We start from the raw sequence: 13,886 nt of genomic DNA, 5'->3' as shown, positions 1-13,886 counted from the left end.
TGCTGATCCCCCGCCCGCACTGGGATGAGGGCTTAGGTAGTGGGTATAGCAGTCTGCCTCCGGGGGCCACTGACACAGCCCTCTTTGGGAGTCAGTGAGGCCTGTGCGCAAGCTGTGTGACTTTTCTAGAGGAATTTCTTGCCTGAGGAAGGGGAGATAGAAAGTCAGGCATGGAAAGGAGTCAACTTGTAACCGCGTCCTAAACCCTGACACTCCAGCTAGAGGAAGTGAGAGCTGCTGAGCAAGCGAACCGAGTTGCAGCTGTGAACAGCTTTGCATCCACTGGACTAGTCACACCTCTCTGCGCTCCCCACCGCTGTGGTGCTAGCTGTGAACTGCAGCAATGGTGTGAGGCTCTGGCCTCCTGGGTCACCCATGAGGGCTCCTCCCGTGGGCTAGAGATCCTGTCCCATTGTCATGCTGGAATTGCATGCTGCAGGCATCTTGAGAAAAAGCAGGGAGGGGCCTGGCCCCAAGGACAGCAAGTCTAAACAGGAAGTGAAAATGAATGGCTCTTTTAAACAGTGGGCTTAGAGCAGGGGTCAGCAACCTTTCAGTAGCGCTGTGCCGAGTTTTCATTTATTGACTCTAATTAAAGGTTTCCTGTGCCAGTAATACATTTTAACGTTTTAGAAGGTCTCTTTCTATAAGTCTATAATATAGAACTAAACTATTGTTGTATGTAAAATAAATAAGGTTTTTAAAATGTTTAAGAAGCTTCATTTAAAATTAAATTAAAATGCAGAGCCCCCCGGACCGGTGGCCAGGACCCCGGCAGTGTGAGTGCCACTGAAAATCAGCTCGCGTGCCGCCTTCGGCACGTGCGCCATAGGCTGCCTACCCCTGGCTTAGAGCATGGCTGTCAGTGGATGGCTGTTCAGTGTCCCTTCCCCGGGGGTGTTAGTGAGCTGGTACTGGACTGCACACTGACCTTTGGGGAGTCTCTTGTGAATGCACTCTCCTTGTTCCATGTTGTGTGAGTGTCGCACTCTAGCATGAAGTGATAGTCCTGGAGGAGCTGGTTTTTGAGTTGGGCTTCCTATCTGCCCCCCCCTCCCCTGGAGCCACTTCTCAAAGTTGAGGAGCTCAGCGCTTTCCCCATATGTTACACCCGCACTCTGTGGATTTATAACCTCCCAGGGACTGGAGCAGGTTCTGAGCCCATCCCTTGCCAAAGCCTCCCCTCTAAATTCTGAGCTGCAGATGGAGCCTCTCCAAACAGAATCCTTCCGAGGCCCAGATGCCCCACTATCCTCAATGTGTGTCATTCAAAAAGGCGCCTCTGCTGGCAGTGTTTGACTTCATGTGCTTCATGCCTGGGCTGGGCTTGGTGCGAGTGCGTCACACCTGGAGGCTCCCTCAGACTGGGCGCTGGAGAGGGCATTCCAGCTGGGCGGTTTGCTGGGATTACGGAGCGAAGGCATCAGGCATGCAATGCTCTGCTCAGTCATTGCCCCACCCAGACACAGTGGGGCTGGAACAATTTGTATGGTGGGGTGCTGTAAACCCTTTATATAATGGAAACCATTTCAAGCCAGGGTGTGCAGCAGCACCCCCTGCACACCTAATTCCAGCACCTATGCCCACGTTGGGCTTTGTGGGTAACTGAGCTCACCCTCCGTGCCTGGCTGAAAGGCTTCAGTCGTTTCTCTTCAGTCCCCATTCCCCCTCCCTTTCTCCACATCTCCCAGAGCCTGGAACCCATGGCCAGAGGCTGTTGGACCAGGGGTTGTCATGGCAACACCTCTCCTCCCACTGAGGTGAAGATAGAAGCAGATTTCATGGTTCAGGGAATTTCCCAGTTCCTGACCCCTGTTCCCTGCTGTCTCCCTCACCCCCCGCATCCCCCTATCCCTGTCACCCTCTCTTAGCACCACATGGCTGGGCCTGCATCGGAGGCTGGAGGGGACATGGGACAGACGTTGTATGTTGAGTGCAGAAACCTGTCCTTCCCCTCTCCTGTCACTGCTGTGGAAATGAGAGACTGAAACAGAGCTGCAGCAGAGCCAGGTGGGTTTGTCTCAGAGGTCCAGGATCTGGGGAAGGGGCATCCTAGGGAGAAGGATAAAATGACTCCCATCAGGGGCGGGTCTGGCAGAGATGGCACAGGCAGAGTCCAGCTGTCAGGGGTGAGGCTCATTCCTTTCCCCGGCTCACCTGCTGCCTCTTCTGAGCGTACTGCCTTTTCTTTTTGTTTGTTCACAACATTAGTGAGTCTGGGGGAAGGTGATGGATTGGCAGCCACTGCATGGGAACAGCCAGGGAGAGGTAGACACACTTCCTTCATACCCTGCTCCCCTTGCTGTTGTGTTTCAGATCTGCCCAGGATGGCCTCTGTAGGGCAGAGAAGGGAATTTGGGCTTCTTGGGTATTGCTGTCATTGAGGGGGCCAGGCCAGCTGTGAGGAAAACGGCTTTTCTGGGGCAGATATCTGAGTCAATAGGAATTGGATTGAAAGCATTTCTGGGCCCGCAGGCCAGCTGTCCGAGGGTGACCACTCTGACTCACCACTGACCTAGGGCTGGATCGGAGCTGGTGACCTGAAGATTAAAGGTCCTGTATCTTGTTTCCTGGTCTGAGGTGGCAAGGAATGGTGCAGATCAAGAGGGCAGGGCTGTGGCATTGGTTCTTCAGATTAATTTACAGATAATTTCTTCTGCCTCTCATCAGTTGTGGAACAGCATCACAGGTTGCGGTTCAGTGCTCTCCAAACCAGACTTTGGAGCAGTGCCCGTAGCAGGAGCGCGGAGCAGCTCCGGAGCAGTGGAGCTGCAGGATTTTGCCTGGAGCTGGAGCAGAGCCGGAGCACAGCTCCAAAGCCGTGCTCCAAACAGAGTGTGTGTGTGTCTGGCAAAACCAGGCTCCATCCTCTTAGCTCTGCACCAGTTCTTCCCTCCATGTGCACTGATGGGGATTCCTTTGTGCCTTCCCCCCTGCCTTTGGAGGCCACCCGGAATGAGCCCTTTACCAGGAACTGCCTGCCTCTGCTGCTCTCCCATCTCCCTGGACAGCAGCTACAGTGCTTGGTGAAAGGAGTGCTTGGGAAATTGCCCTACATTTGTGTCTGCCAGTGCTGGGCACTGGCTGAGCTGCAGTGGCTCTTGGCTGCTGTTCGAGCTCCCTTTGAAAAGACTTCTCCTGAATCTGCAAACGCAGGAGAGTGTTTAACCAACAAGGCTGCTAGCTGATGCTGGCAGGGGATCTGCAGTCCAGCTGCAGCTGCCAAACCTGCAGGGGCTCAGCGGGGGGCACGATGACACACAGGATTCTGTTCCCTTCCTCCCACGTGGGAGCATTGCCTGGCTGGCTGGATGCATTGTGGGGAAGTTCAGTTTCCGCTGCTGAAAGCACCAGGCAGACATTACTCCAATTGGCTGTGTTAACTCCTGTGTCCCTGAAGGGAGTGTACTGCTGGGCTGTTAGCCCGTGAGCTTGAAGCTTGCTGCCTGCGGGGACAGCATGGGCAGCAGCTTCTCAACTGTGCTGCCTGCTTTCGGCCCTCGAGGTAGAGAAGAGAGTTCAGCCTCTGTTGTCCACCCAGTCCTTGGCCTCTCTGCTGTAACTGCCAGCAAGAGGACCAGGTGGTGCCAGCAGTGATGGTGCCTTATGTGAAGTGGCTGTTCCCATAAACTGGGCTGAGACCGATCAAGCTCATGCCGCTGGAAAGACAGCAGATAGAATTCACTTCGGGACACTACCATTCTGGGTTAGTCACCTGGAAAGAAAATGTTTAATTTCATCTCTCCCCACTCTCAGTGATGTGAGCCAGCTTTTCCCTTGTTAATGTGGTCTCGACACCTGGGCTCAGCCGTTTGGGGGATCAGTGGAAATTGGGAAAGGAACGGGGTATTATAGAAATGCAGAGACTTACCCAATGTCCTGAGTGGAAGGGGTAGGAGCAGCAATATTAAGCAGTGTGTTTCCTGGAGCCTTTGGTATGTAAAGTGAACCTGTTTGTCTTGTCAGATCCTTGGTTTGGGAGTGTGCAAATGGTGGTGTCATTGCAGGAGGGTCCGGGCATGGCATTGGGCGGTTCCTCTTGTGTTCCAGAGTGGCCCTTTCCACTTGATATCCTATTGCCGGTGCTGTGGTGTTGTGCTAGCCTGGGTTTTTCTCTGACCGCTCCAGTGGTCCTGACAGGCTCTGTTTTAAATCAGAGCAATCTGGGAGTGGGATGTGGGAGAGGGCATGCTACGTACCCTTTGGTACCCTGGGCAGAAGTTGAACCCAAAGATAGGGAGTGTCTGTGGCAGGGGTTTTGGAGGATGACCGCAATTGTGTCCCTGGCTAAAGGGGCCTGGTGTGGTTGGTGGCCATGGGTTGGGGCCAAACCTTGCAGGGTTTGCTTGCAAGAACAGTTCCAATGGAACCAGTGAGGCTATAGTACTTGCTGGGAATGGCTCCCTAGGAAGCTCAATGACGTTGGATTGTTAAATGCGTGTCCTGCGTAGCCTCTCTGCCATGTTATTTGTTCTGGAGTTGGGGTTGTGGAGCAGGATGAGAGAGCTCGTTTGTACAGATACTCGCTCCCCGAGATGGTAAGAGATTAGGGAGCCAGTATTGTGAACTGGATGGGCCCAGGGGCTGGTAATTGCCAGCCAGCTGCCCCTATGTCAGCAGTGTGAGGAGACATTTTGCTGTGGCACCATAGATTGGACTATTACATTGGCCAAGGGGACAGCTCTGTCTGCTCCCCTCTGCTGTTGATGGGCCCTGGCACTGTCTCTGATAGATGCTGGTTTGCAATGAGAAAAATAGCTCCTTAGCCACTCAAGCACGTCCTAGGCAGATCAGAAACTTGCTTTCCACCCCCTTCCCCCATTCAGTTCCTCTCTTCCTCTTTCACTATGTCATTCAGCCCCATCTGATGCATGAGATCTGTAACTGCAGGCAAAGCATGCTCCATGATAAGCTGTTCAGGGCCACTAGTGTGACATGGGGCTACTTCTGACTTTTTCTGCACCCAGGAGCCATAGATCCCCTAAATACAGCCACTGAAAATAGCCCTTATACATTCCCCTAATACCTTGCCAGCACAAAGCACTCTTTGAACTCTGTATAGGAATCATCTTCACCCCCTGCTGAAATGCCCAGCAGCTTAGGACAGGAAGTGAAGAATGGGGTGTCTGTTGGAAGCTGCAGGGGGAATGTACAGGGACAGAGCACAGCCTGTGTGTGTGTGTGTGGATTGCAAACACATTCCCCTGATTACAGCTCATTGAGATGCAACATTTCCTTTCTGAGAGTGACCTGGGGGTGTGGAATGGGAAAGTGAACAGGTGTGGAGATACAGAGCGCCAGACCCCCTGAAGGCCTCTGTACAGATCCAAATGAAATTGTGCAACTGCTCCCCAGGACTACGATAAAAGCCAGAAAGTAGAGCTCCTACACTGAGGCACTCACAGAGACGTGGCCTCTGCTAGCAAAAGTCTGGTGCTCCCTGGTTGACTGCAGGCAGGGCTCATGATGACATTGTACCCCCCTCATGACACCAGATCTGCTTTGGAAGGGGGTTTAGGGATTGCTGAAACCAGCAGTGAGGGAGTTATATGGAAAGGAGCCTTGTAGCCAGACTGAGCTATGGGACCCTGTGGGGAATGTAATTAGATCTGGGAGTTGCTGTTGCTTGGGCTCATCTTACCTCCCAGGCTCAGGCTTTGTCTTAACAAATCCAATCCTGTGAAGGCCAGTTTTTGCCTTTATGCAGTGTTGTAATGGGCCAGGTCTGCACGCACAGCTCCCCCAGCTCTGCTGCAGTGGGGCCCTTGCTGGGGCGGTTCAGCTGCCTGGACCCTTGCACTGAATTAATATTCACTCTCCTGGCTTTGGAGCTCACTGCAGAGAGAGGCAGGGAGCCGGTCAAGCTATGGGCTCTAATCACTGCTTGCCCACCCCATCCTGGGAGCCCAGCTCAGTGGGAGGTAGGCAGCCAACCTGGTTTGAATGATGATGGGATTCCCACTCCTTCCTCTCACAGTATTTCTCTGGCTAGAAGCTTGGGCTCAGTGGTGGGTTTCTAAGTGCTGCCCCAGACGTGCCTGAGGCCGGGAGCCTCTCTGCCTCACTCTCTTCTGGGGGCTTGGATTAGGGAGGTTATTAGGGAGCAGGGAAAGGCTGTTCCAGGACCCAACTTTCTGATTCAGAGACACTCTCCCCTCTTACTCAGTATCAGTGTCTCCACCTCCCACACCGGCCACCCCCCACATATTAAACTACTGCCTCTCCTGAGGGACCGGAGCTGTTGAGTCTCAGCTACAGCATGTGGCATTGGGCTGCTCTTGGTCACCTTCTGTAAGGAGTGTGGGGGGTGGTGGAGCTTTCAGGCAGCGATCTGTGCTTGGTACAGCCTCTCTGGGGATTTGGCAGGATTAACCCTTTGGAGGGTAGGAGGAAACATCAGGACTCACTTATTGAAAGAGGTTCTCCTATGTCTTCACTCTGGGCTCTCCACGTTCATCCCCCACTCAGCCACCGCTCTTGAGACTTGCCCGAGAATCCTTTGTGTCAGCTCATATGACACTTGAAGGAGATAGCAGCATCCCTTGCCTCTGAGTACAGCCTGCAGTGGTGAGAGGCTGAGCAGATCTGCTCTGGCTGGGAAATGGGGAGCAGGCAGACTCATGACTCCTTTGTAAAACTACTGCCGGCCTCCTGTCTGGCCTCAGACTGAGAACTGCCAGCATCAATGAATCCTCTGGTTGGGAGAACAGCATTGAGGGGAGTTTGAGATACTGAGTAAGAGCAATGACTGTTCTCTGCAGGAGCCAGATCAGCAATTCACCAGGGACGGCCTGTGAGTCTGGAGAGCTTTTTCCTGCAGAGGCTGGAATAGCAGGGGGCGATGCAGGTCAGGATGGAGGGGAACTGGCAAAGGGGTGTCTGGTGGTGGTGGGGAGCTAGGGGCTGGAGTACTATAGATCAGGAAAGGAGGGTATCGATGGAGCTGCAGGTGGGAAGCCAGGTGCTGAAACAGCTGGGAGTGTTGTTGGCAGCCTGTAGGTGTGGGGTAGACCAGGGCTACAGCCAGTCTTTCATCTTATCTCCTCTGTCCAGCCCTAATTGCTCTTTCATGGAGCCAGGCACCTCAGTGGTGGAGGGAAGGAGTGGGATGGGGTGGGGAGGGGTCCTTGCCAGGCTCCACTGGGAACCGTTGTGTTCAATCATTGCTGTCCTGTGGTTAGAGTCCTGGGCAGCAGGACTGTGTTTGGAGTCTGCCGCTATCTCCTCCTGTCTGGGAGGCCTTTTCTGATCTCTGTCGGCCCCCTTGTGCCCTGGGGTCCCTCTCAGAGAGCAGAACCCACCCGCACCACCCAGCACCGAGGCTTCTCTGCAGACTCTGAGGTTCCCACCTCTATGGTTTCCTGGCGCCCCAGGGCTAATCTGTGACTCTTGCCTGGGCATAGCTATGGGTATGTCTGGTACCAGGCTGCTGTGTGTGAGCTCCCAACTGCTTCTGAGACCACAGCTTCCTGCCCCACCCAGGAGCAATCCCTGGGAGAGAAAGGGGATGGCGGAGCTCCTGGCTACCGCCATGCCTCGTTAGCAGCCTCTAAGCACTCTGAGGCAAGCCCCTAGTCGCTGCCCTGACCCCTCATCATGCCCCTAAGTGATGATGTTTCCCCGCTCTCCTTGGCTGCCCTGGATCTGGGGCAGAAATGAGCCAGTGGTAGCTAAGAGGGGCTCATATCATTTCCTCACTTGGTTATTGCACTAAGTCAGGAGCTCAGTCCCCCTTGCACACAGCAGTTTAAGCAGTGTCGATGTATTGACAAACGGCTCATCTCTCTCATTCCCTTCTTCTCTGGCAGCCTCTGCAGATTGATGACTATTTCTGTGGCCAGGATTTTAACCAGCCGCTGGGCGGGACGGTGACCATCGAGGGGACAGCGCTCTTTGTGGATAAGGAGGATGGCATGACCTCAGTGGCTGCCTATGACTACCGGGGACACACGGTGGTCTTCACCGGCACGCGGAGTGGCAGGATCAAAAAGGTAGGCAGCTTACTGGGCCGGGGTGAGGAGGCTGGTTGACTGACTACTTCCTTTGGGGCAGGGGCAGGATTTCAGTGCTGTGTTTTGAGGCGCAAATGGTGTATGCAGGATGGGGAGTGGCAGCATTGACGAAGGTCAGTTCCCTTCCCTCTTGTCCACCAGGCATATTTATTAAAGCAATTGTTTATGGCAGGATTATAAGATGGGGAAACTCCCAACCCCTGCCCCCCTCATTCAAGTCCCAGTCAGCAGTGTTAGTGGAAGTTCCCATCGCACAATCTCTCCTAGGGCTGGGGGGTTGGGTTCACAACATAGCAGGGTATGCCAGTACTGGTGGTTTCCCTCTATACCCTGTGTGCTTTTATCATTGGATTGCTTTGCCACTGACCCGAGAGGGGCTGCACATGGGTTGTGTATGCGCTGGTGACTTGATGCCTGTGGTGCTTCATTGGTCTCTGCCCTCTTGCCAGGTGGCAGTGCTGGCATGTGTGAGCTGGCATTTCTTGGGCGAGGCGAAGCTCCTTCTCTTGGCACTTCTTAAGTTCAGAAACTCCTCCTCACTGTTGGCCTTAAGTCCTGAATTGGGCCCAAATGATTGAAATAAGATGGAATGGAGAGGGAAAGGCCTGAAATCTTGCCAGGAAGGGGCAGTCCTCCAGGGCAAAGAGCCTTTAGCCCAGGCTGGCACACTCAGAAGATCAGCAGGGGGAGAGCTTTTGTCTTGCCATAGCACCTGTGCTTTGCTTAGACATTCCTGGGCCTCATCCCTGTCCCATTCGGCTGGGTGATGTGACCCCAGAGGGGGTGACATGTTTCTTAGACTGCAAGTATTGAACGGTGAGGTTGCTCCCCTCTTCCCTGCCTGCATTGCTAGCATTGTTAAGCTCCCATCCCCGTGCCATGCTAGGCCCTGCTGCAGACTCTGTCTTGGGAAAGCCCTGAGGAGGATGGTAATGCTCCATGATGGGAGTGGAAGGAATCTAATAAGCTTCTGTAGAAGGGGAGTTCTCTTTGGGGCTGCATTGTGCTCCAGCCTGGCTGACCTAAGCCATCTGTGGGCAAAACTCCACAATGTGGGGGAGACCTCTCTTCCCCAGCGACACAAAAGGCTTCTTGTTGGTGGTAATTAGCAAATAAGTCTGTGCCTCTCACTGCATCTCCATGAGGCATGGATTTCCTGTTATCATAACATCATTCCTATAATTACAGCTGAATCTTCCCTGTATAAACACAGCGCACATTAACTGCATCCTCCATCAGGCAAAGTCATGTTGAGGGTCCTGGTACAGTCCTGCCAGAGGCTTGAAGTGCAGGACTCAGCTGGAGCACCCAGCTCTGTTTGTTCCTCCAGAGCCCGGAGACATAGCCACTTGGGCCTACCCACTACCCGGCCCTGGGGATCAATGGCTTGAACTTTGAGCTCCTTTTGGATCTTTGTTTCCTAGCTAAAATTCCTCCTTTTCAAAAATGACTCGCTGGTATGTAGAAGCAAAGTCAGCTCTTTAGAGATATGGTGCAGTGGGGGGTGGAAGCACCCCATTTGCTGGCAGGGTGGGGTCCGTTGGCATTGGGCTGTGCAGTAGTCACCTTGGAAGTCCTGAAGCCATTGGCAGCTGTTTCCTTGCATGAATTGACAATGTGATAGACAGGCCACATGCTCCCTTGGGGTCGGTGTTTACATAGCCAAGTTAATAGGGGGATTAAATTAGAAGGGGCTGCAGCCCACCCCCCCTTTTGGTGAGGTGGGGAAGGATTTCAAGCTAGTGGAAACATTATGCACAAGGAAGGCCAGGTGGTTTTATCTAGGGGTTTGGACTCTCAATGTGCTGTACAAACATGAGCTAAGTGTTCTTCTAGCCCCTCTACCTCAGGAGATGGTCCTAGTGTATTCCCCATTTTGCAGATAAGGAAACTGAGGCCTAGTGAGATGCAGTGACTTGCCAAGGCCACTTAGCAGACCAGTAGCAGAGCCAGGAGCAGCTCTCAGAGTTCCTGGCCCCTGACCTCTTGCTGTAGCCACATGACTCTGCTGCCTCTCTGTTTGACTGTGTGCAGTATGTTGGACTTGACCTGTGTGGGTTTCCTCTGGGCCACTAGTCTGTGATCAGCTGTGTCCACTCTGGTGTGAATGGCACAAATCCCTTCACCCCTATAGAAGTGCTAGAGGAAGCAGACTTTTGCTGAGGTGCTGATTCCTGGTTCACTGGGTCGGAAATGCAGTGATTGGCCCAAGGCCAGTTCAGGACTGAACTAGGAGTGTGGTTAAATCATTATGCTGGTGTCCGCCTACGTGGGGCCAGTGCTGGCAGAGGGGAGCCCTCTGTGTGTGAGTAGGGGTTAGACAGAGCTGCTTGCACAGCCCTCTCCCCAGTCTTCTTGGCTTGGCTCCAGCGGAGCTGAATAGCCCCAAAGGGGTCCCAGCCATCATGGCGTAATGCATACACATGCTGTGCTGAGCTCAGCGAGATCTCTGTTGCTCCCCCGTCTCTGCTGACTGCCAAAGCTCAGCATCCAAGGCAGCACCCAGGTCTCTGATCCAGCCTCTCATGCTGGCTGGTGGCAGGACAGAGACCAGGCTGCTGGATCTGAGACCCCTTTGCCAGTCAATTTGGGGATTTGAAATCATGATGAACGTGAAACTGGCTTCTGTGTTGGTGTGGGAAGAGGTCAACTGAGACTATCAGGATTGGAAGGGACCTCAGGAGGTCATTTAGTCCAACCCCCTACACAAAGCAGGACCAATCCCCAACTAAATCTTCCCAGCCAGGGCTATGTCAAGCCTGACCTTAAAAACCTCTATGGAAGGAGATTCTACCATCTCCCTAAGTAACCCATTCCAATGCTTCACCACCCTCCTAGTGAAAAAGTTTTTCCTAATATCCAACCTAAACCTCCCCCACTGCATCTTGAGACCATTACTCCTTGTTCTGTCATCTGCTACTACTGAGAACAGTCTAGATCCACCCTCTTTGGAACCCCCTTTCAGGTAGTTGAAAGCAGCTATCAAATCCCCCCCTCATTCTTCTCTTCTGCAGACTAAACAATCCCAGTTCCCCTGGTTCCCTCCTCAAAAGTAACGTGCTTCAGTCCCCCTAATAACTTTTGTTACCCTCCGCTGGACTCTTTTTTTCAAATTTTTCCACATCCTCCTTGTAGTGTGGGGCTCAAAACTGGACACAGTACTCCAGATGAAGCCTCACCAGTGCCAAATAGAGGGGAATGATCATGTTCCTCGATCTGCTGGCAATGCCCCTACTTATACAGCTAAAATGATATTAGCCTTCTTGACAACAAGGGCACACTCTCAGCTCATATCCAGCTTCTCATCCACTGTAACCCCTAGGTCCTTTTCTGCAGAACTGCTGCCTAGCCATTCGGTCCCTAGTCTGTAGCAGTGCATGGGATTCTTCTGTCCTAAGTGCAGGACTCTGCACTTGTCCTTGTTGAACCTCATCAGATTTCTTTTGGCCCAATCCTCTAATTTGTTTAGGTTTCTCTGTATCCTGTCCCTACCGTCCAGTGTATCTACCATTCCTCCCAGTTTAGTGTCATCTGCAAACTTGCTGAGGGTGCAATCCACACCATCCTCCAGATCATTAATGAAGCTATTGAACAAAACTGGCCCCAGGACCGACCCTTGGGGCACTCCGCTTGATACTGGCTGCCAACTGGACATGGAGCCATTGATCATTAGCCATTGAGCCTGATGATCTAGCCAGCTTTCATCCAGCCCATACTGCTTTAACTTGCCAGCAAGAATACTGTGGGAGACCGTATCAAAAGCTTTGCTAGTCAAGAAATAACATGTTCACTGCTTTCCCCTCATCCACAGAACCAATTATCTCATCATAGAAGGCAGTTAGGTTAGTCAGGCATGACTTGCCCTTGGTGAATCCATGCTGACTGTTCCTGATCACTTTCCTGTCCTCTGAGTGCTTCAGAATTGATTCCTTGAGGATCTGATCCATGATTTTTCCAAGAACTGAGGTGAGGCTGAGTGGGTGGCTGTTGGCAAAGAGAAGAGTATGTGTGTCTGGATGAGTGGGAGGTTAGTCTCTGAACACCTTTCCCCCACTATCTCATTCTTCTGGGATGCATCAGTTGGCAGCACTCTCCCCCGACTTGGATGCAACAGTAGACAGTCCCCACGCAGTTAGCCTCCTGCTCTATCTGGGATCCTTCCCCATCCCTGGTCTGGTGGCGTCTGTTGTGAACCCCGGATACCGAATAAACCCAAGAAAAAAAGGGGCCCACACAGAAAAGCTGTGACCCCAGCTGGTGCAGGGAGAGTCGAGGAGGCAGCTCTGGGATTGTGTCCATGATTTGGAGTTCAAGGTGCAAACCTGCAGTTCTGGGGAGGGGAAGAGATTGTGACCCTCTGCATGTATTGGGCCAAATTCAGTCTTGGTGTAAGTGGGGACAGTTGCATGGACTCCAGTGGAAGTGTTCTTGCTTCCACCATGTCTGAATCCAACCCATTGTCTGTATTTCCTTCTGTCAGAGGATCTCATGGCATTTCATGAGCATTAGTGAATGAAGACACCTCACACAGCCCCACTGGGTTGGGTCAGTATCCTTATCTCAGTTTTACAGAGGGGGAAACTGAGGCACAAAGCAGGTTAGGGACATGCCCAAAGTCACACAGTGAGCCAGTGCCAGATCCAAGAATAGAACCTAGGGGTCCTTGCAGTCTGCCCTCTGCTCCTACAGCTAGACCACACTTCTTGTAGGATGCTCAGTGAGTGAGGCTTCCCAAAACCTTTGGGTTTCTTCATCTGTTCTGAAGTCTCAATTTCCGTTTCTCTTCTTCAGTTGCCTTCCTCCTCGACATCATCATCTCCATCAGAGGAGGCATCGGGGTCGCTAGTGAGTTGGCATGGATTGTGAGAGGCTTGCTGCCGGAGGCAGCTTGTCCTCCCTTCCCAATCAATAAGGGAGCTGAAGTGACTGGTGTTGCATTTCCACCAGCCTCTCCTGCTATTGAATTCTAAATTGCAGGTTTTAAATAGGTCTGTGCCAGTGTGGTGCAGAGGGAGGGGAGGGAAGTGTGGGAGGAGGATTCATGAAGCCACTGAGACTGTGTTACACATCTAGTTATTATCCCAGGAACCTGCCGATTGCTATTTGTCTGGCAAATTTCTCCCTGAGGTGCCAGGTCTTTCTCTGTTTCCATTCCTGCATCTTCATCTAACTTTTCCCTCCCCCTCTTCCTGCGACTTCTGTGGCCCTGCTGTGGTGGTAGATAGAGTGAGTGCCCACCGGAGGTACATGGGCAGCCCCACTGGTTCTGGGCTGCCCCCTCAGGATAATAGAGGATGCAGGGCTGGTCCTGCTGAGCCCTCCGGTGATTTTGGAACTTCAGACCCGCTAGTGTGACTCATGTTCATGTGGAGTCTCTTCTTTCTTTCCATTTGCTTCACTCTGCCCGTCTGCAGCCATAGTATCAGAGCCCCTGCTGCTCCATGGCTCACCGGGTATGATGGGCTCCGGCCCGTTAGGGCTTAAGGAAACAAAATGGGGTTTGATAGGAAACAAACAGGTGGTTCTCCATCCCATTTCCAGTGAGCAGGTCTCCTCCTCACAGTCTTGGTGGGCTTGTTCCTGAGAGAGGCCAAGGACAAGACTCTCCTCCCGCTCAGTGGCCCAGGCTAGGACGCACTGATGGGATAGTGTAGGGGATGTTTCTCCTTAGGCTGTCCTCTAGGGTCCATCGCCATTGCACTGGAGCACCTTGTAGGGTTTTTAAACGGAGAAGAGCACTCGCTTCCTCCTTCTGTGTGCCTCCTTTCTGCTTTCACCCAGAGGCAGAGGAAATAGTCTATTTGGTAAGAGAGGAGCGAGGGTTTGCTTGCAATTGGAAAAAAAAATTCTAGCAGGCAGGCAGAGCAGAAGGTG

The 13,886-nt window shown here is 52.7% G+C and overlaps 1 protein-coding gene across 6 annotated transcripts in view; it reads left to right on the top strand.

The window, feature by feature from the left end:
- PLXNA1 (plexin A1) overlaps positions 1 to 13,886 on the top strand; it is a 409,775-nt gene that overhangs the window by 168,282 nt on the left and 227,607 nt on the right. For all 6 annotated transcript variants that reach the window (XM_050958495.1, XM_050958499.1, XM_050958500.1 and 3 more), the window contains one exon: positions 7,809 to 7,991. In XM_050958495.1, the coding sequence (XP_050814452.1) occupies positions 7,809 to 7,991 (183 nt within the window). The remainder of the gene's footprint in view (positions 1 to 7,808; positions 7,992 to 13,886) is intronic.

Source organism: Gopherus flavomarginatus, chromosome 6, assembly GCF_025201925.1.
Source record: "Gopherus flavomarginatus isolate rGopFla2 chromosome 6, rGopFla2.mat.asm, whole genome shotgun sequence".
Classification (NCBI taxonomy): domain Eukaryota; kingdom Metazoa; phylum Chordata; order Testudines; family Testudinidae; genus Gopherus; species Gopherus flavomarginatus.
This window is presented reverse-complemented; position numbering and strand designations above follow the sequence as displayed.